Raw genomic sequence first — 22594 nt, 5'->3', positions numbered from 1 at the left:
GATTTGTAAGGGTAAAATGGCTTGTTCTTCGAAATATGCACATTTTCGAAAACGGATCATTTCAGCGGCTCTTTGAAGTGGACGGATCCTGAAGATTCGGATCCCTTTAGAGAACCAAAAGTCCCATCGTTAGTTCACATCGTTCATGTAAAAGAGTCAGCAGATTTCGTCGGCTCGGCCGCGACAGACACACTTCACTCAGCTAGCTGCTGCTTCTCATGCTAAGCTATCAAACAGGTTGTTCATGATTAACAAACGTGGAGTGGACTTTGACAACACGTGGAACCTTATGTGAAAACACGAATATGTGACTACATGTAAAAAAAAAAAAAGCCTGAAGATGGAGAAGGTAATGGACACCAAGTTGGATTATGACAGCCTCTTTAGCTAGCCGTGAAGCTAACTCATGCTAATGTTTGCAGGAAAGCTTTTAAGCCTTAAGTTGAACAGATACAATTGTTTATAATAAGTGTAATGAGAAAGGCAACTGATATAATGTCAGACAAATATTTTAGTTCCGAGGACGTCATTTCGTCTGACAATACAAATGTATTTCTGCCATTAAAAGCTTTGAGATGGTAGGAGGTTGAAGTGTCCAATAGGACGCGGTTCTCCGCATGTTTATTTGAATAATTCTGGTACACGATTGCCAAATGTGTGTTTTTTTTTTTTTTTAAAGCTTATTGTTGACATCACTCTTGACTTTTTCCAGGAGAGCAAACTGTCATCTGCTGCTGCGGCTCCTCGGGGTTTGGATCAAAAGCAGCAGAAGCAACGAAGCAGAGAGACTCCTGATCCTCTCACAGCTCCAGCTCCTCCTCTAGTCTTACCAAATCCTTACGTGTTCAACCAAACCTCTACAAGGTATGATTCTTACTGTGGCCCATGTGATCAGTAACTCGACTCCTCACCTTTCCTCAGCGTTTGTGTGTGTGTTTTTTTTTTTTTTTTTTAAAGTAAGTGGACAGATTTGAGCCAAAAACAAGGAGGAGATGTTTCAAGGAGCCATGGCCACCGCAGCCGACGTCCTGTGAAAGAAACCAGTGACAAAGACAAGTCCCTTTGGGATCCACAAGTAAAGTTTTTTTTATTTTTATAAAATTTTTATTTTACTCTGATTAAAGTCACAGTGATTTAGATGGCCTTAGTTCATGTAGTAGATTTCAATCATTTTGTTGGTGTCTTTGCAGACATCAAAAAGCAGCAGTGACTTTCAGGGCCGAAATGTGAGCAAAAACTCAGCGGATGAACAGAAAAAAGGTAGCTTTCACACATCAGATCACGGTTGGTTTGTTAGTAGATTTTACAAATAACTGGGTTATTCTTTCCAAAAACACTTCTTTATGTGATAGCTTAAATAAAACTGTGATACCCACATTATGTATTCAAACATGCATCAATATGTTTAAATCTGTCAGTAATAAATTATATACACATATCAATAAATAGATACTTAGAACTTCAATTCATAATATGTTCAAAATCGTATAAAACTATTTCCTTTGCGACAGTCTACCATGGAATAATTCATGCTTTCAGTATAATTAATGAAAAAGACCCTGCTGATTGGTTAACATGTACAGCAGTGTTAGCCCCGCCCACTGCCTTTGATCTATAAGGCTGACAGATAAAATAAAGTTCACCATCTGGTGCAACAAATGTCTACGAAACACTTAAATACTGAAATATTTATGTATGTCTGAAATTTAAAATGAATTCAGATTTTAATTATTGATTTGCACATTCAGTTATTTTACATGTATTTCATATATATTATTGATACATATAATTATTTGGGTAATGGATATATTTCCAATTCTTGATTATAACTTATATAAATCTTTATTTAACCATTTATGCATTAAGTGAGTTGTGGCACTTCTGACCGCTGATTGTGTGTGTACTTTTCTTTGACATTTAGTTGTATCACCTTCAGGCTTTAGACATGTTAGGTCTGCCCCGGCCTCTGGAAGGAAATCGACACCAGCACTGGCAGATTTTGTCCCGTTTGAAGTTAAGATGGCTGATTTTCCAGAGTTAGCTGTCGTTTTACAGAAAACGGCTGCTCATGCTGAAGCTCAGAAAGACCTCAGGGGTCCTAGTCTTCATTGTACAAGCCCAGAAACTCAGACAACTTCCTGGAAGGTTAGTTTCTGTATTTATTTAAAATCAGGTGAGATAATGTGAAAATTAGGCTTGTGCATGCATGCTGAACTAATGACTTGGATCTAGCTGTACACTGAACAGTTTTTTTTTTTTTTGTTACATATTAGGCTGGGAGAAATGGACCTCCAGCAGTACTTGACCCCTTGCAAAATATCACCCCTGTTAACCCACCAGGTATAGGGTGAAAGCTCTTGCAATCAGTCTTTAAACAACAACTTTAGTACAGTTTTTTTTTTATGCGTCAGTCACTTATTTTTCCTATTTTTTAAATTTCTTTTTTCACAGCTCAGTCGGTATTAACATCCTGGGCTAATATTGCCTCTCAGCCCCCAAAGAAACCTGCTGTTACAGACGAGATAATCCGCCGCAGTGACATACGGGTATGGTTTTGTTTTTTTCTGGTTAGATTCTTTACCAAAAAGGTTTCCCTTCTTATTGTTTACTCTTCCTCATGAGGAGTAAGTAGGATATTTAGACCTTAGAGTTGGGTTGTGGTGGAAGATAATCAGCCAGAACCTCACCAAGGTCTTCCGGGGTGTTTCAGCAACGCAATAGGATCTCGAGTACGATTGACGGAGAGTGAAAGTTCTCCAACAGTTTTAAGCATAAGCTCATCAGTTTGAACTGGTTTTTGAGAATTTAAAGCAGGGCTGTAAGATGGTCCTACCATCATGGTGGTAGCGCCATGGCTATGTGGTGTAATCTCCTAACAGATTGCTGCTAGCTTAATGCATGTTGAGCCGGTGAGAAGTTTACATCCATTCATCATAGGCATGACTATCACATTAATTTGGGGCTTCTAAGAATGCATTTTATCTATTTCAGGTTGCATATACAACACATTTTAACAAATTGGGTGTACAAGTGGCATCCAGTATAGATGCCCGAGCCACCTCAACTGGCTCCTCTCGATGTGGGGGAGCAGCGGCTCTACTCCGAGTCCCTCCCTGGACGCCTTCCTCAATAGGTGTTCCAGGCACGTCCCACCGGGAGTAGGCCCAGGGGACGGCCCAGGACACGCTGGAGGGACTATGTCTCTCGGCTGGCCTGGGAACGCCTTGGGCTCCCCCTGGAGGAGCTGGAGGAGGTGTCTGGGGAGAGGGACGTCTGGGCGTCTCTGCTGAGTCTGCTGCCCCCGCGACCCGGTCCCGGATAAAGCGGAAGACGACGAGTACGAGGTGTACAAGTGTGACTTTGGGATTTTTCAGTAAAAAACAAAAAGGGAAAAGAAATGCACATAAAGGGTTCAAATATGTACATACATCCCCGATTAATTTAAACTGCTGATCCTCCTGGCATAGACCCCACTTTTTAGGCATAGTCTTTGTCACCAACGCTGACACGCTGAGTTACATGCGCTCGCACGCAGATGAACACACGCTCCAAACAGCGGCCACGGAGCGCACAGAAAAACATGCTGCTAAAACCTGGAAAAAAGCTAAGGATATCTGCGGTTTTTAAAAGCGCCGAATTTCGGTTTGATGGCACCACTTCCTCTCCTGCGAGTAGCAGCAGGGATAACTCTCCTACCCTTGGCACATATGGTGATGGTACAGGTACACAAAAAAGTGTTTCATGCCCTGCCTCTGAGACGCAGCTAAAGTCCAGTCACCACAGAATAAAAGAAAGCTCAATCTTTGTCTTGTCTGTCTATAGAACGTAAAAGTCAAACTTGAATGTGTTGATTTTTGTTAGGGCTTCATTTTTGGTCAGCATCCACTGAGTTCACAGTGCTAGGTTGTTTCTGAGCATCCTAACCAATTCTCTTTCACGTACAAGGAACAGTGAGTCAGATGCTAGAAAATTTGACAAATGTGGGTTTTCCAGCAGGTACCAAACAGCGCATGAAAAAATGTTTTAGCTCTGATGTTTTCATTAAGTTTTTTTGTTTTGTTTTTTTATTTCAACTCTACTGGAAATTGGTGGATTATGGTTTAAATCTGAGTCCATGCCAGGAAACTGATTAATTTAAATGGACTCTATGAATTCTGCTAAGAAGAGAGGACAAGTATCCTGGTAAAATCATGTCAGAAGCTTGTTGATGGTCGCTGAATGTGTGCAACTTGCTAAAAGGATTTTATCTGTATATTAGTGGTGGTGTGAGTATGTATCTTTGAACCTGTAAGGACTACAGATTGTTCACAATAAATAGGAATCTGAACATCCCATTCTTGATATTAAATGTCACTAAGGTTGTATGTATGTGTTTGTTCATTTCTCAACAGCTTTGTTTTAGTGCCTGATACATTTTTTGTGTTTTTTATTTGAATCAAAGTCACAGAAATATTATGCTAACCAAGCTAAGATAACCAGGCAGGTAAACTGGGGTTTCTAGTTGAAAAAGCATTACTTGTACCTTGCAAATAGAAGTTTCCATATATTTTGCATGTGTTTGCAATTATTATGGAAGTGAACATTCTGGCCTTGCTGTCAATTTTAGGCACTTTCCCTAAACTATAAAGACTTAGCCTATTTTCTTTCTTGTTTTTCAAAGACCTGTGCGTGCCTTTACGAGGAACACATATTTATTTTCTTTGTGGTTTTTTTGTCTACGGGCTATTCTGTGTATCTTACCAGACAAAAGGCATCACTAACCCAAAAGAAGAGGGAACCCCAGGCAAGAAAAAGCGAAAGAGGAAAAGGAAATCCAAAAGCAATGCTGAAGAAGCAGAGGCCGAGTCAGAGAGTCCACTAATTCATCACGAGCCACCAAAACTTGAGGTAAAATTTGTTCTGAGCTTGCCCTGAAAGATTAAAGTTCAAGAAATGTAACTGAATGTATTTTTTTCTTAGGATGAAGAAGAATTCCCTGACTTGGCACTGGGTTTAACCAGGAACGATAAGTTAATAACCAGCATTAAAACAAAGCTATGCAATGAGGTAGATATCTTGAGTGTTTAATGCATCAACATAAAGAAGTTATGTCACAGTTATGTCTCATGTCATTTAAGGAAAACCAAAGAGAAGGAGGATGGCATCAGTCTACTGACATGAACAAGGAAAAGTCACCAGCAGGAAAAACTCAACCACCTGAAATGGCAAAGAAAGGACAGGTTTGTGTTTATCACTTGCTGAAACTGACTTTTTGAATTTATGCTTGTAAAACACAGTTTCAGAGCAGGTAGGTTTTGTCTCTATAATCTAGCTCTGATCTTGGTCACTTGATTTTTAGAAAGCAGACAAAGTGCCCGGGAAAAAGAGCAAGGCCCCAGTCCAGCTGGACATCGGAAACATGTTGGCTGTTTTGGAAAAGAAGCAACAAACACAAAAATTGAAGCAGGACACCAAACCGGTCATTCTTTCTGGTTGGTTATCGGCTAACCTGAAATTTAATATTTAAAAAGACAGTGTTTCAAAACATAATTAAGCAATATCTTCTTCATTGTAGTTGGTGGAGGACTACCTGTAGTCCAGAAGCAATCATTGGCTCTGAAGAAGCCGCCCTGGCAGCAGGATAAAATCGCACACAATCCGTTGGACTCGACCAGCCCTTTAGTTAAGAAAGGAAAGCAAAGAGAAGTGCCTAAAGCCAAGAAGCCCACGCCTCTAAAGAAGGGGAGTCAAGCTGTCGTACACTCTATGTTTATCATCACAGTAGTTAGATTGTTTTCTTTGAAGAACATATATCATCATTTTTACAACTTCTCCTTTTCAATTCTGTTTAGGCTTGTAGCTCCTGACAGTTATATTAATTTCCATGACTGAACTGAAGAACGTGCAAGGCAGAGGAGAGCACAGAAAAAAGTTGATTAGAAAGTGACGATGCTTCATCTGGAACGCCAAATTCGGTCATTAATTCATAACCCAATGGCCAAAGTATTGTTAGAAAAGTCAACAGCTGGAGTTTGAGTCATAAAGTGAAGATTTAGTTGGAGATTTATCCAGTGAGGAGAAGAAAGGCAGAAGAATTGTTGTATCTACTTGGAGACTTTGCACACAGGCACAGTATGGAGTTTTTTAAAAGCTGTCTGTGGTGAACCCAGACTGCCTGTAACTCACTACAGTGGCGAATGAATGTTTGAGACCGAAACTGTGATTCGAAACACTACAAGTCTGGCAGCATTCAGATGGAAGTTTCTGGTTCTGACCATGATCCCCACCAGTGTCAGCATTCCCATTTCTCCAAACATCTGTGTCACCATTATACTTTTTATTAAGAATCCATGCAGAGTTTGTGCAAGTCTCACATTTTTCCACATAATCAGGCTTGTTGAGAAGGTAAATCTGTGCTACATTAATGTAGCTGTCAAAATATTATTCTGTTAGTCTGTCTCAGCATTCAGACTCTATAATTGTGTCTGTGGTTAGTTTCTCTCAACATATTGTTTCGCCCTAAGAAGTTACTTCAAGCAAGTGTTACACATGTAGAAGTTGGAAAAGACGTTTAACTTGCTTCTATTAAAAAGGCCTATTTTCTCAAGAAATGCATCTGTTCTGTGATTAATGTGAGAGATTTCCAGATAATGCCATTACCTACGCTCCCTCATCATCCATATATGGTAGTGACTCAAAAGGCTCTTTTTGTTTCAGAAAAGTACGTTTTAAAATTACTCACCAGCTTTGAAGAGCATGGAAAGGCTGTTTGTGATTTATTTATGTTTCATATGTTTGAACACTTTTAGGATTTCTGGTTCTAAAATATGAGATTTGCTCTGAAATCTTTATTCTGTTGGATATTCAGGTCATTTTAAAAGAAAGGGAAGAGAGAAAACAAAGACGTCTGCTGGAGGAGAGAGGACTGCTGCCTGAAAATGAGTCAGAAATGGCTAATGATGCTTCAGAAGGCCAGAACGACTCGAATGACACAGGTCGGATCAAACGTACATAATACAGGAAGAGTCTGAGTTCAGCTTTACTGAGTAACTATTCATTTATTTTGTCTTTCAGAGGAGATTCAAAGTTTTACGCAAGGATTTGACGAACAGCTGAATTTAAATGGTACGAATTCCTACATGGAAGAGGCAGAGGAAGAGACTGACAAAGACGGAGGCATACAGCAAGAATTCACGTCATCTGAACCCCAACAGAACAATGTCCCGAAAATTCACAGCAGGAAGTTTAGAGAGTAAGGCCGCAATGTATTCCCTGCATAGCCATATGTAGCTCTAAAGACTTCAGTTACTGCTCTTCTAACAAGTTCTTCTCGTTCACATTGCAGTTACTGCAGCCAGATGCTGAGGAAAGACTTGGATGAGTGCGTCACTTCACTGCTGAAGGAGCTGGTCCGCTTCCAGGATCGCCTGTACCAGAAGGATCCCATGAAGGCCCGCATGAAGAGGCGGGTCGTGATGGGCCTTCGAGAGGTCCTGAAACACCTCAAACTGAAGAAGGTCAAATGTGTCATCATCTCGCCAAACTGTGAACGCAGCCAGTCTAAAGGTACTTTCGGACTCTATGAATCTTCATTCTATGGCTGTAGATTACTTAAGTATGGGGAATATTTTTATTCTGTTTCATCCCATAAGAATCTTTGATCTCAGGCGGTAAGACTTTTGGGTGTTTGCGGACAGCCCAGCCAAAGTAGAGACAATTATTTTTTAGTTTCTGTCAAAAGCCTCAAAGTCCTTGAATTATTATGATTATTTTCCATTAAAAACAGTGGATCTCTATATTTTTTATATAAGCAGGTAATTAAGAAAACCCTAAAAAAAAACTTAAAAAAGACCCGTTTGGCGACCCATTTTCAGTTTTCTAACAGAGGCAACCAGTTTTTTATTTAATGGGACCTGGTATTTTAAAAAGTTCATGATGTCATAAACTGTGACACAGTTCCCAGGGCCTTTGGAAGAGAAATAGGCCCACAGCATCACAGATCCTTCACCATACAATGGGCAGGTTTTTCCTTTGTTTTATGCCAAACCCACCTGGAGTGTTTGTCAAAAAGGTGTCCAAGCAATCTAATTGCTGTTATAAAGACAGCACTCTGCGTTGCAGTTTTGCAGTAAACTTTGAATATTTTTTATCTCTTCCTTTGCATACTGGCAAGATAAATATGAGTTCCTGTCCGACCTTATTGCTTTTAAGGAATTTGTAGGGGTGCAGAAAAGATGTGTGAAAACACATCAGGTCTCAGTTGGAAAAAAAATCATGTTGGATATCCATACTGATATGGAATGGGAAATGTGTTAGCAACAAACGGATGCCACACCTTATGAGATGACAGATGAAGTTCTGCGGTACCTTCTCCGAGACCCCAACCGGGGCATCTCTGAACTCCTGGACTGAGGTGCAACCTGTTGGTGTCTGATGGACCTAAATATGATGTCTCAGAGATGTTCTATTGGATTTAGGTCAGGGCAGAGTGGAGGCCGGTCAGTGGTATCAATCACTTTCATCCTCCAGGAACTACCTGCATACTCTTGCCACATGAGGCCAGGCATTATTATGCACCAAAAGGAACCCAGAACCTATTGCACCAGAAGAAATCTCTGTGGCCTCCGCCTGCAAAGCCATTACTGTTACTTGGGGTCATCTCATTGTTGCCCCTTTAGTGCACCTGTTAATTTCATTAACGCCAAAACAACTGACACTGATTAACAACCCTCTCTACCATTTATTAACCAGATCAGTATTCCAGACGTTTAACTGACCTGACATTATAATCCGATTAAAAACTGTTTCTTTAAATTGTTTAGCGGTGAATATTAACCTGGTAATTAATGTGGCGGCAGCTGCATAGAAGCACTTTCAGATTTCTATTTTCCACTTTTTTTAATATCACAAAAATAAAAGAAAACCTGCAAAGTATTTTGTGCACGTTTTATTTTGATGGGGAACCACATTTTAAGGCTGAAACAAAATCAACAGAAACTTTGTTTTCGGTTTAGTTTTAGATGGAAATAAAAGACTGCATCATAAATGTTTACAAATGCAACATGGGTAGCAGAGAGGTTCAGACAGACACTCTTTTGCTGAAGCTGGAACATGTTGATAGAAAAAACATTTTGTCCACAGGTGGCCTGGATGAGGTTCTGCACACGATCATCAACATGTGTCGTGAACAGGGCGTACCGTTCGTATTTGCACTTTCCAGGAAAACTTTGGGCCGGTGTGTCAACAAGGCAGTGCCCGTCAGCCTGGTGGGCATCTTCAACTATGACGGTGCACAGGTCAGGGTTATCATTTGTAGATATGTGTGCTAAATCCTAAACAGTGAATAGTTGTAACGGATAATTACAGTGTTTTAAAAAGTGATGAGTCACTTTGATGCCTACAGGACTTCTATCACCAGATGATTGAGTTGTCATCTGAGGCAAGGAGAGCCTACGAGGTGATGCTGTCCAGCCCGGAACAGAGTGACCAGGTTGATTCAGAGCAAGATTCAAACGCAAGAGAGCTGCAGATAAACAGCCTGGCTTGTGAATGTAAGCCAGGACCTGACCGTAAATGGTCTGAGAAACCACAGTACTGTAAGTTAAAGCCTTTTATTTAAAGCATAACATTGATAGGGATGCCAGTTTTTTCATTTAACTAATCGATATGAGATTTAAGCATTAGAGATCAACCAACCAGAAGTCTGTGGCCGAAATCCGGTCTCCAGTTTTTGTAAAAAATTATGACCTGCCAAGAATGGTTTGGACCGATACTGATTTCTCTTTAAGGATTATACTATAGGAAGATATAAGGACACCTTCCAAATGGTTTAGTCTGGCCTTCTGGTCACGAGCTATCATTAATTACTTATAGTAGGAGCAAAGGTGACGGCACATGGTGTGACTGAGGGAACAATTCCTTTCAAACAGGATTTTACTCTTTTAAGTCAAAGGTCATTAATTAAAGAGGCTTAAAGGCAATTTAAACTGTCTTTAGCATCTAATATGAGTAATTGGTTCAGTTAGCACTGCTATCATTACCGGAACTGCAATTTCAATGTGAATTTCATAGAAAGTGAAAACACTTAACTCTAAGATTTCCGAAATGCTTAAAGATTAAAGATAAAAAGGAGCAACTTTGCTTTACTCTGTGAAACCTTCTTATTATCTGTTAAAAGGCCCGCGGTCTCTCTCGCTCTCATTCAACTGACATGTAGAAAATATTCCTTTATATTACTTACATTTCAGTGCTCCCTCTGATTTCATTTTAAACAGTTTTAAAAATATTGAAATTGGCTAACTTTGAGTTTTCTTAACTCTGTAACAACTTTCACACCAAAGAGTGTTGCCAATAGTGACCTAGTTGCGCTTAGATATGGTGTTTTCACCCGAAAACTGTCGGACTTTTTCAGACTTCAACTGAACGATTAAGCTGAAAATGGGTTGATTCCTTTAACGAGCCAATCATTAGATGCATCTCAAAAAATGTTGTAGATATAGACCGATGTAGACCAGCAAAGAAACTCTCCTCAGATAATCACACGTTGTCTCCATGTGCTTCTCAGTTCAATTCTGGGAAGAGATTCTGGGGGATGAAAACAACCACGCTTTTCTGAGCCATGCGGAGCAGCTCTTGGACAGTAAATGTACAGAAAACGCTGAAGAGGAGAGCAGTTGATCGCAGCAAATCGTTTTGTGAATAAAAAGGAAGAAAAAATTAATTTGGGGACCAAACCCACACAAGTCTTTGGTTAGTTTGTTTTTTTTCATTTTGATTACATTTCCTGTGAATTATGAATCCCTTGAATTCTTTCAGGAAAGGAACCACTTACCAAGCCTCACGATGTAAACCATGTTGACTCTGACCCTTCCTGCAGGATGTGTTTTTTTTGCTTGTATTACTAGAATTGATAAAATAACACTATATTTGATCATCATGTTGACTTAATAGTAGCTATATTTGATCTTTGGAGGGATGATAGGAACTGAAGTGGATGCCACTTGAATTAGAAATAAAACTGTTAATCTAGTTATTATTTAAGCTGTAAACACTTCATAAACCATTAACAGGCAGTCGGAGGGCATTGCTTAAAGGGTGAGGGAGGTGTTAAACGTGACCAGTGCCTTGACAAACAGTGATTTTGCATCAGTGTATGAAAGGTCTTTCAGAACTGCCAATTAGAGGTTGGTAAAGTGTTAACATTTTAATTAATAACAGGTTTGTTAATTATTTTTAAGTCATTAATAAGGTTAGTCTTCTTGGAAGGTGTTATTCTCACGTGTCAAGGAAAGACATGGGATGAAACAAGATGAGAAACACCAGCAGAAGTAATTGTCCTTTGGAAACATGTGGAAAAGTCTACATAGGAAAAATATAAGGCCAGTAGTGTTTATAGAAGACGTTATTGTGCCTTAAATTGATCATTTTATGATATGATATTATCCTTGTCGCTGTTATTCTAAATGAAATTTAAATTCAGAAAGACTTCAGACAGGGAAAGAAGATACTGATTCTGTTGTGTTGAGATTTGTATGTTCACATCATACAGATTAGTTTCTGCGCTCTGATTTGTCACAGTTGGAGACTGTGTGAGCTACACATTTCTTACAACTGCTCCGTAACATAAGCACATGTTGTCACACAGTACATTCAAGTCAGCACCTAGAAATAGCCAGCAACAAATTCATACATACTTGTAGACAGGAAGATTGTAAAAAACCTCAATACTGCATATTCATCTGTTGTTGCAGTAGCACAATCATTTCTTTGTTTTTCAGTTCTTTATTTTATTATCTTCTCCTGTTTAAGGCCACCGAATGTCTAAGAGTTGTTTCAAAAGTTGCCAGGGCATTTGGAAAACAAACAGGCCCTCAGCATCACCGATCCTCTGCTGTACTCAACAATGAGCATGACATTTGTTTTACACCAGACCCAGCTAGAGAATCGTAGTCTCACTTGACCAAAGAGCACAATTCCACCTTTAGTCTTAGTTGCATTCAGCAAACTCCATGTTTATATTTGTGGTTGTGGGTCAGAAAAGGCATTTTCCTGGTCTGTCATCAAAGCAATTGCTTGGCATAAAGATACCTTTCATTTGTCCAGCTCTTACCAGTGTTACCATCCTCCTCACTCTTTGTGATAGCAAGATAAATAATGGGTTCTTGTCCGGCCTTGTCCATCACAGTTCCAGTTGTTGTTTTAAACTTTTCGTTATTGCTCTGACAAGCGAGTAGCTGGTGTATGTGGACAGCACATTTTTGTAGATGTTCCCTAATTTAATAAGATTTCATGTTCTCTTATGTTTCCCATTTTGACAACTTGAGATGAGATATCTGCTTCTGCATGATGTAGACGTCAGGTAAGCAGTCAGTCATGGATTACTAATGAAAGGTCACAAGACGGTCAAATCAACTTAAAAATTTAAACTGTAAATTAAAAAATGCATCAGGATTTTTTAGGGGTGGCACGAATTATGGCGTTGGTGATTTAGTTAGAAACAACATTTTCTTTTTGTGGGATTTATTTTCCCCAATAAATTAATGCATTCAAAACCCAAAAGTTGGATTTCTCACACTTTTTTTCAGTGTAAGATTGTACTACTAAAACTGAAGATATATTTATTTACATGTTTTTTTTAGGGGTGCCAATAAGTAATGAGGATGTTTTATAGTTTCAGAACAAATATGATCGCATTAATTTATTTCACCAAAATGTTAAATCTTTCTTTATTTGTTCACAAATCTATTTTAAGATATACCAAGGATGATGTACCAACTACATTCATTCATTTTCTGTTCCTTTTTTAAGCTAAAAGACTTAAAAACACAGTGTAAATAACATTGCCAGCTGATTGTCTTCTATTGCTGCACATAGAAGACGGTGTGAAATAATATTATGATAATAATTATCAAGATTATAATAAAACAGAACAAATTACTGTGACCTGGAGTGCAAGTTGACAATCATGTTAAAAGAAGCAATAATGATGCCCTTAAGAGAGAAGACGGCTTCGTTGGTCGTTTGACACGAAAGTACTAATATTCCTCACATGTGAAAGTTGATAAAAGATGGTTTGTAGCGATCTTGTCTTTTTTTTTTTTTATTTTGTTTGATTTCTTCAGCTGCTAAAACTGGGGCAGGTTGGTAAACCATCAGACTGGAGGAAAGGTAAAGTAACACTCACTTAAAATGCAGATCAAACCGAGGGATTCCCAGAAGAGCCATAGATGTTAAACTTGTTTACATGGAGAATATTTATTGAAATAATTTTAGGAGGCTGGTATTGATGGTGCGTTCAAGGACATAGAGATAAAAATAAGGTTCCATCATCTGAGCTTGAACTGACATGTAGGAATCTTTGGCCAATCTGTAGCAGAAATCTGATTTTAATTTGAGTTTTGCCTAAAGTTCCACCATTATTATTTTTTTGTGTGTTTTTCTTTAATCATATGTTTAAATGTTCTTCAGGTATAAGATAGTGTGTTATATATGATTTTTGTTTTGTTTTGTTTAGTCATTTCTTCCGATGATACTTCCCCCTCACAGTGAATGGTGTGTTTTTCAGGGAAGAGCACCTTGTCTAGCCTCTCTACAGGAGCTGAATAAAGAAAACGTACTTAATGTTTTTACACCCGGGCGAGTTTATATGGTTCGTGCTACTCAGATATCATTTGAATGCAAGATTCCCAAGAAATATGACAGTCTCATGATTTTCATCATATGAGTTTGAAGCTAAAATCAGAAGATTAAGTTTTCTTCAATGAACATATATATTTAATTTAAAGGTTCTGTAATTAGTTGCAGACACCTTAGATTCCACTGATATATATATTTATTTTTAGTGATTCAAATGATATGGCTACATTTTGTCCTGAATAAAGAATGTGCATAAAACTATTTGATATTCTTGTTGTTTTTTTTTCTGAAGAAATAAATGATCTTCCAGTGTGGAAACAGAAAATAGAACATGGAGATGGATTTCCAGACATTATTCCTGATCCTATTGTCTTAAAAGTTGCCATTATCGGTCGCTAGTTTTTGCAGTTTTTACAATAACTTTGACTTGTGTAGAAACATCTTTCATAAATTCATACAGACCTTTTGTATTGTGTTCGTATGTACAGAGGCATCTCAAAATATTGGAATATTATGAAATAAATTTAATTTTAGTCACGTTTTAAAAAGTAAAGGTCATGTAGAGTCATCCCACAAAAAGGGATATATTTCAACGGTTTATTTCTGTTTATTTTGATTATTTAAAACCCCAAATTTTTCAGAAACTTTGAATATTCCATACAGTAAGACCAATGTAAAAGAAAAAAGGGACAGCACTATCTGCACTTAATACCTGATCTGGGCTCCATTTGCATGAATTACTGCATCAATGCAGCATGATGTGGCGGCAATCGAACTCTGTCTCTGCTGAGGTGAAGCCGAGTATGCTTTCATGGCAGCCCTCAGTTTACTGGCCAATGAAACGCAAAATATGGTGATTAAACCAAGTGAAACGAAAATAAAGTCAAGCACTGACTGAAGCTGTAGTCCTTGTGCATCTTCCCCCTAACTCTTAAATGAGATTTGATACATAGTCCTCTTATTCCTCTTCTACCACACTTTTTCCTTCCACTTAACATTTCATTAACAGACAACTTCTTTAGCAATAAACCTTTGAGGCTTACTCACCTTATGAAGAGTGCCAGAGTGTGTCTGTAGGACAGTGGTCACGTCAGTATTTTTCCCTGTGTTAAGTAGGACATAACATGACCATACCTTAATTCTGTATTAAAAATGCTTATTTTTCAGCTAAACTGAATTTTGGTTTTTTATTAGCCGTTACTCTTAATAGTAACAATAAACAGAAAAACACACTTTAAACATATACCTCTGAATGATGAGTCTTTATATGAGCTTTCTTCTGAAATACCTTAACTTTTAGATAAAATACTAATTTATAAAGATGCACCTGTTGAGTCAAACAAGAAAATCTGCAATAAAAAGGACAAAGGAGGAAATTAATGAAGCCATCTGTAACCTAAAGTCTAAAAAGGATTTATCCCACCGTTATGGACAAAGGCTTTTATATCAGTTATTTCTAAGGATAATAATAATTGGGTCCATTAGTGTTCTAAATACAGATTATATGCTTCAACGTTGACCCAAAGCATGCATCCTGTAACGTCTTTCTCCACAAATGAGCACCAAACTGGATTCATTAAAAGTAGACTCAGGAAAACATTGGAAGGGCCCTGCATATCACTGAGCAGATCAATAGGGGACAAAAAGGAAATAAACACTTGACATGTATCACAGAAATTAATGTGCAGGAGTGTTCAAAACAATAGTTTTCTTTAAAAGCAAGTCAAGCTTAAATTAATAATTTATAGCTTTTCTTTCTGTACATGCAAATGAATTTGGGAACATCTCACATTCTTTTCCAAATGAAAGAAAAATGTATCAGATTTGTTCTGGCTCTACAAAAAGTAAATCAAAAAACAATATTGGGCTGTTCAGAAAATAGAAGTGCAGTTATTTAGCTCGCATATTTACTGTATAAAAATGCTTGAAGATTTCTGAACTTACTGTTTTGTAACGTGTTTGTAAGCACTGATTTATATCTGTTGCATGGAGTCAACCAACTTCTAGCACCTGTAAAACATAAGCCAGCCCCAGATGATTGGTCTACTTTTTTCTGTTGCTCTACATTTTTTTGTTTTTGTCTCAGAAACTGCATGGTTGATGTCCCCCCATACGTTTTCCATTGGATTAAGGTCTAGGGATGGGGCTGGCTGCTCCATTACTTACCACATTTCAGGCTTCAAACATAAAGATATAAAATTCAATTTATTTGTGAAGAATCAACAAGTTGGACACAATCGTGAAGTGGAATGAAATTTATTGTATGTGTCAAACTTTTTTAACAAATAAAAAACTGAAAAGTGGGGCGTGCAATATTATTCGGCCCCCTTGCGTTAATACTTTGTAGCGACATCCTTTGCTGCAATTACAGCTGCAAGTCTCTTGGGGTTTGTCTCTATCAGTTTTGCACATCGAGAGACTGAAATTCTTGCTCATTCTTCCTTGCAAAACAGCTGGAGCTCAGTGAGGTTGGATGGAGAGCGTTCGTGAACAGTAGTCTTCAGCTCTTTCCACAGATTCTCGATTGGATTCAGGTCTGGACTTTGACTTGGCCATTCCAACACCTGGATACGATTATTTGTGAACCATTCCATTGTAGATTTGGCTTTATGTTTTGGATCATTGTCTTGTTGGAAGATAAATCTCCATCCCAGTCTCAGGTCTCTTGAAGACTCCAACAGGTTTTCTTCCAGAATGGTCCTGTATTTGGCCCCATCCATCTTCCCATCAATTTTGACCATCTTCCTTAAACGAGACTTTTTATGGATATCTTTGAGAAATGGCTTTCTTCTTGCCTCTCTCCCATAAAGGCCAGATTTGTGCAGTGTACGACTGATTGTTGTCCTATGGACAGACTCTCCCACCTCAGCTGTAGATCTCTGCAGTTCATCCAGAGTGATCATGGACCTCTTGGCTGCATCTCTGATCAGTCTTCTCCTTGTTCGAGATGAGAGTTTAGAGGGACAGCCAGGTCTTGGTAGATTTGCAGTGGTCTGATACTCCTTCCATTTCAATATGATTGCTTGCACAGTGCTCCTTGGGATGTTTAAAGCTTGGGAAATCTTTTTGTATCCAAATCCGGCTTTAAACTTCTCCACAACAGTATCTCGGACCTGCCTGGTGTGTTCCTTGGTCTTCATGATGCTCTCTGCGCTTTGAACAGAACCCTGAGACTATCACAGAGCAGGTGCATTTATATGAAGACTTGATTACACACAGGTGGATTCTATTTATCATCATCAGTCATTTGGGACAACATTGGATCATTCAGAGATCCTCACTGAACTTCTGGAGTGAGTTTGCTGCACTGAAAGTAAAGAGGCTGAATAATATTACACGCCCCACTTTTCAGTTTTTTATTTGTTAAACAAGTTTGACACATCCAATAAATTTCATTCCACTTCATGATTGTGTCCCACTTGTTGTTGACTCTTCACAAATATTTATAATTTTATATCTTTATGTTTGAAGCCTGAAATGTGGCAAGAGGTTGACCAGTTCAAGGGCGCCGAGTACTTTCACAAGGTACTGTACGAATGTACACTTCCAGATGGGAAACTCACACACACCCACTCAACACAAACACACCTATTTCTACACATATGCTCCCACAGCCACACACCTACGCAACAACACTTGATTACTCAAAATGGTTGAAGGCCAGACAAACACAGGTTACAATAACATTTATGTGGCCTGCATACTTTGATCCTGGATTGAATCCGTTCCAATAAATGTTTTCTGTTTTCTTCCCCACATCTTTTAGGTTTTGTTTTCCATTTTCTGCAATTTATTTTTTCTCCTCTCCATTTCACTTGTACGCCGTTCTTCTGAATAGTTCCTGGAACAGCCTATTTCACTCTCATGTTCTGAGAGGGATGCACTGAAACCCGCATGCACTATGCAATATTTGTCGTCATTATCCCTAAATAAGGGCCAACTGTTTGACACCGTTTTTTTTAAATAATAAGTGACCTTGCTGATTAAACTCCAAACTGATCAAATTTTGAGCACACCTTCTAAATTAATGATACAGTTACACAGTAGTGTAGATGTCATGACTGTAGGATCGATTGATTTTCTTGTATTCTACTACACCTTCTACTAAAGTATTTGTTATTTCGAAGTATGAGATTGATCTGGTCAGGGATGTTGGACTGTTACTATTTTGAACACACTTGTATATGCATACATTAAAAACGGGTTAAGAGGCCTGAGCACTTAGGAAATCTGAAAAATTGTGTTGGAACATGCAAAATCTAACATAGCTTCCAAGAGTTTTGTTGATCTTCTGGTGATGTCCTTAACCAGAAGCTATCAAAACAAGATAAAAATGCACAAACAGGAAGAAACTTCATCAAATCTTTATGTCTCATCTGAAATGATCTCGGCTGCATGCGAAAGCATAATGGAAACTATATCTAGACTTCAAACTCTGTGTAATTTAAATGTGAAAACAACAGTGACTTCAAAATAATTTAGAATCTCATTCTAATTAAAATATATAAAACAATAAAGTTTTTTTGTTGCCAGCAAAAAGTTTCAAAACAAGCTGCAAAATGCATATTTTTCACTTTGTTGCATCACGTTTTTTTAATTACATTGCGAGCATCAGGATGCTGAAAAGACCTGTTTGACAACAAAATGTTTTCCTTTTTTCACCTATTAGTCCTTCACAATCCTAGTGTTCCCGATGCTGATTTCGTTTTTAATAGGTGTTGCTATCTGCACTTTAGACAAAATGCTGTTTAGGTCGTGTGTATTAGTTGTGGCTCTCATGTATTGCTGATAATGGCTCTATGAAATTGCACCAAACATTTCCCATTGATTAAATCATTTTTTTGCCCATGCTATATCTCACAAAGTGACACACTCTTTTCCTATCTTTACAACTGCTTCCTTTTTCTGCTGTGCAACTGGTCATGTAAAGAGTTGTGAAATGTTTCAACACAAAGCTTTTTTTGCATTTCACAAAATTTTGACATTTGCCGCACAGTTTGGTTTCCAGCAGATTGAAAATGTGCCCATTGTAAATGGAAACAACTCAGGAGGCTAAATGCTTTTATTTTTATGCTATTTTAGTTTAATTGTAAGGGAAATAGGTGGGGAAAAAAAAGAACTGCTGAAGGTGAATGAGTTTATGCACTTGACAGAAGGATAGCTGATAGAGTCAAGATGGCAGTGAGATCTGCAAGGTTATTGTTTCTAGATGGGGCCGGCAGCAAAAAGACAGGAGGTGTTAGAGCTGAAGATGTTTGGATTTACATTGGGAGGGAAAGATGGGCACATTCACAAATGAGTAAATCAGAGGAACAGCTTAGGTTGAGCAGTTATACAAAAAAAGCTAGAAAGGCAGGGCTGAGATGTTTTGGAGGTGTTCAGAGGAAGGATACGGATAATGGATCTGCCAGGAAGGAGAAGATAAAGACCACTGAGGGTTTACCTCAACATACAGAAGGTTGCTGTGAAAGAAGAGGATGCTAAAAGTGAAATTGAAGCAGATCCTCCATAGTGACGCCTAAATGCATGAACTGAAACAAGTTTTGTTGTTTTTCTTTGTAATGGGGTTGTACTGACCCACAGTCCAGGAGTGAGACTCTTTGATATTCAGTGCCCATCCGCCACCACCTTGTCCTCAGAAAAGGAGACAGAGTCTAAGGACGAGTATTCCACCCAGCTCACCAAAGGTTGCAGAGGCAGCTACAAATGAGTGAGACCTTTACCCTAATGGAGTAACTGTGGGAGTGCTTGGAGTTTTGTCCTTAAGTCCACATGTGTCTTGTGGGTCTGAAGAAGGCTTATGACAGTGTACAATGCCAGTTTACAGCCAAATGTAAAGCAACCACGACGAGAGTCAGCTCCTCTTGGTCAGCTCCTCTGAGGCTATGGTTCTCAAACAGAAAAGGGCAATTTCTCCCTCTAAAGGGGGGGTTAATGTCTGCCTGAAATGGAAGAGCTTAAGTATCTAAGTGTCTGTGATGGTGGGATGGAGCGTGAGATAGAGATAAATTTGGGGCTTCATCTGCAGTAATGCGAGTGCAAACCTAGTCTGTCAGGCTGAAGCAAGAATTAAGCCAAGAAGAAAAACTCTTATTTTACTGGTCAGTCTACATTCCAACCCTCAACTACAGTTATTAAGTGTGGTTCTTGACTGACAGGATGAGATCCCAGATAACAGCAACTTAAATAAGCTTCCTCTGTAGGGTAGCCAGCTTTAGCCTTAGAGACAGGGTGAGGATCAGGGGCAGCTCGAAGTATAACCGCTGCTCCTCCGTATTGAAAGTAGACAGTTAAGGCAACTTAGGACCCTCTTGCAGATGTAGCAGATGCTTCCCTTTGAAGGATTTCCCAGGGACATACCACGAGGAGGAGACCCTGAACTTGCAGGAGGGACAACAACATATTTTTACATTCATTGTATAAAAGTACACGGATTCTTTTTTTCTTACTGTCTGAAATTAAATAAAACTAAATTTTTTATGTTTTAGGTCAGGAAAGATTACCAAAACACTTTCCATTTGCTAAATGCTAGAGGGAACCTTTTTAAGATTATACCCTTAAGATTTTTTAACCTTCTTTAAAGTCAGAGGTTTACATAAACTAAGATTGCTATATTTTGGAAATGCCAAAATGACGATGAGATGATGGCTTTGTAAGCTTCTGATAGGCTAATTTGATGCACATCTGTAGATGTATTTTCAAGCCTCAAACACACATTCAAACACACTGCTTCCTCGTGTGACATCAAGGCCACTCAAAGGAAATCAGAAATCTATCTGTGGACCTCCTCAAGTCTGGTTCATCCTTGGCTACAATTTTACAATTGTACCCTTCAGGTGTCTGAAGGTGCCACGTTTATATGTTAAAACAATTATACACAAGTATAGACCCCAAAGGCATGTCCAGCCATCAAACTGAAGTACGGTTTGGTGTCCTAGACAAGAACGTGTATTGGTGCAAAATGTGTGCATCAACCCCAGAAGAAAGCAAAAGACCTTCGCAAGATCCTGGCTGAACTGATATTATCCACAGTGAAACGAGTCCTATACCAACATGCCCTGTAAGAGCTCTCAGACATGAAGAAGCATTACTCCAAAAGAACCAAAAAAAGCATTAACATATGCGATGCATTCAGGGACAAAGCCCTAAGTTTTTTGAAACATGCTGTGGTCTGATGAAACTAAAATTAAAATGTTTGGTGAGCATTACATTTGGAGGAAAAGTGGTGAAGCTTTCATGTATTTGAAGGCCACCCTAACTGTGATGTACAGAGGTGCCAGCATCACACTGTATGGCTGGTTTGCAGCATGAGAGACAGTGCATTTTCCAAAATAGATGTGATCACGAGGATACAATATTATAAGGAAATATTGCAGCAACAACATCTCAAAACATCAGCCAGGATGTTAAAGCTCTGCAAAAATGGCTTTTTAAAACAGAAAATGACCCTAAGCATACTGCCAAATCTTTTACAAAGTGGCTTTAGGACTGCAAAGTCAATATTTTGTAGTGGACATCATAAAGTACTGATCTTTGACTCAAGGCAGCCCACAAAATGGACTCAATTATACCAATTCCTTAAGTTCAAGCATCTTAGTTATTCCGTAGGGGCATCTGCATGGAAGCAGCCTAAATTAATCATGCAGTGGCAGGGCTGGATCTGCCAGGGTCAGTTTGGCCTTTTTTACTGACCTCTTCTTGTACAAGTCAGTGAGTTCACCAGTAATTCTGCTGGACAACCTGACCTTTCCCAACAGTTTGTTCTTGTTTTTGCAAGACAAAAGACGAAACCAACAGATAAAAATGAATATTAATAGAGACTTTATAAAACAAGAATAAAAATTGGCATAAAAGTAGAATTCACATTAAAACCCATGAAGCTTCCAATAAAAATTCATTCGCTCACCTTAATACAAAGTGAGTCCACATGGGCTTCAAATTTCATCCAGAACAGTTCCCAGGTATTTATGCTGGTTCAACATTCTCACCGGAGATGCCCACGGGCAGGTTTTCTTAAAATCATTTCCTTTGTCTTGAAAACATGTAGTTTTAAAAATGTGGCCTAACACCACTTAGTGAAGTCCCTGACCACTGGTCCATGATCAGGACCATTGCTTCTGAGAATGGACAAAATAACAGAATCAGCTGCAAACATTTAAATGTAACAGTGCAGGGTTATGATGGTGTAGGGGTTAAGTGCGCGACCATATACGGAGGCGCACAGTCCTCAAAGCAGTCGTCCCGGGTTCGAGTCCTGGACCCGGCGACATTTGCCGAATGCCTCCCCCTCTTTCCTGTCTGCCTACTGTCAAAAAATAAAAAAGGCTACTAGTGCTGAAAAAATATCTTTAAATGTAATAGTGTACATGCTGGTTGTGACAATCGTTGGTGTATAAAATACAATGGGTGAAAGGACACAGCCCTGGGGAGACCCAGTAGAGAAGAGGATATCAGAGAGAACCCTGTCAACACCTGCTGAGATCTTACATTTAGTCCATCACCCAGTAGTTGAGGCCAGAGCCAAATCCAGAAAAACACTGTGATTTCTTAGCTGAAATATTGAATCCATTCCTTTGTTCAGGAGGAATAGGCCAGAATTGAACTGCTGTGAGAAGGTTATGGAAGGGTGTTCAAAAAGTGTGACCCAATTCTACGGATTGAAATGACAATTCAGCCAAATACTAACGAAACCTGTTAAAACGTCAGAATTTCAAGAAAGTAAAAAAAAAGGTTAGTTATCTTAAGTGACCTAAAATAGGACCAATATAGTCTGATTTAGACTACATTGGTTTCAACTGTATATTCCCTCTAGCCTGGGAACGCCTTGGTATTCTCCAGAATGAATTGCATGATATCGCTGGTGAGAAGATATCTGGGTTCTCCCCATGGACCTATTTACCTCCACAAACCTGACCTTGGATGGATAGACAGATGGATTTCTATCCCTCTATTTACATAAATGCATCCTGAAATGCTTTAC

The 22594-nt window shown here is 38.8% G+C and overlaps 1 protein-coding gene across 2 annotated transcripts; it reads left to right on the top strand.

Moving 5' to 3' along the window:
- Positions 1-162: 162 nt before the first annotated feature.
- On the top strand, positions 163-13875 carry LOC124877979 (selenocysteine insertion sequence-binding protein 2-like). Of its 2 annotated transcripts, none has more exons than XM_047381672.1 (18): positions 163-349; positions 713-864; positions 958-1075; positions 1191-1260; positions 1937-2145; positions 2274-2340; positions 2452-2546; positions 4744-4887; positions 4960-5046; positions 5118-5219; positions 5339-5471; positions 5555-5721; positions 6848-6974; positions 7054-7231; positions 7325-7545; positions 9121-9275; positions 9383-9575; positions 10544-13875. In XM_047381672.1, the coding sequence occupies exons 1-18, from the start codon at positions 341-343 to the stop codon at positions 10654-10656; spliced, it is 2340 nt and encodes a 779-aa protein (XP_047237628.1). In that variant the 5' UTR covers positions 163-340; the 3' UTR covers positions 10657-13875. The 2 variants fall into 2 exon arrangements, with proteins under 2 accessions (XP_047237628.1, XP_047237627.1); XM_047381671.1 differs by having other exon boundaries at positions 1922-2145.
- Positions 13876-22594: the final 8719 nt, after the last annotated feature.

Source organism: Girardinichthys multiradiatus, chromosome 12, assembly GCF_021462225.1.
Source record: "Girardinichthys multiradiatus isolate DD_20200921_A chromosome 12, DD_fGirMul_XY1, whole genome shotgun sequence".
Lineage (NCBI taxonomy): Eukaryota > Metazoa > Chordata > Actinopteri > Cyprinodontiformes > Goodeidae > Girardinichthys > Girardinichthys multiradiatus.
Note: the sequence above shows the minus strand (reverse complement) of the source record. Positions and strands in the feature narration are given on the sequence as shown.

Coding starts and splice junctions, on each gene's coding strand:
- LOC124877979 (XM_047381671.1), top strand. Junction 1,076..1,190: donor AGTCCCTTTGGGATCCACAA/GTAAAGTTTTTT, acceptor GTGTCTTTGCAG/ACATCAAAAAGCAGCAGTGA. Junction 5,722..6,847: donor AGCCCACGCCTCTAAAGAAG/GGGAGTCAAGCT, acceptor TTGGATATTCAG/GTCATTTTAAAAGAAAGGGA.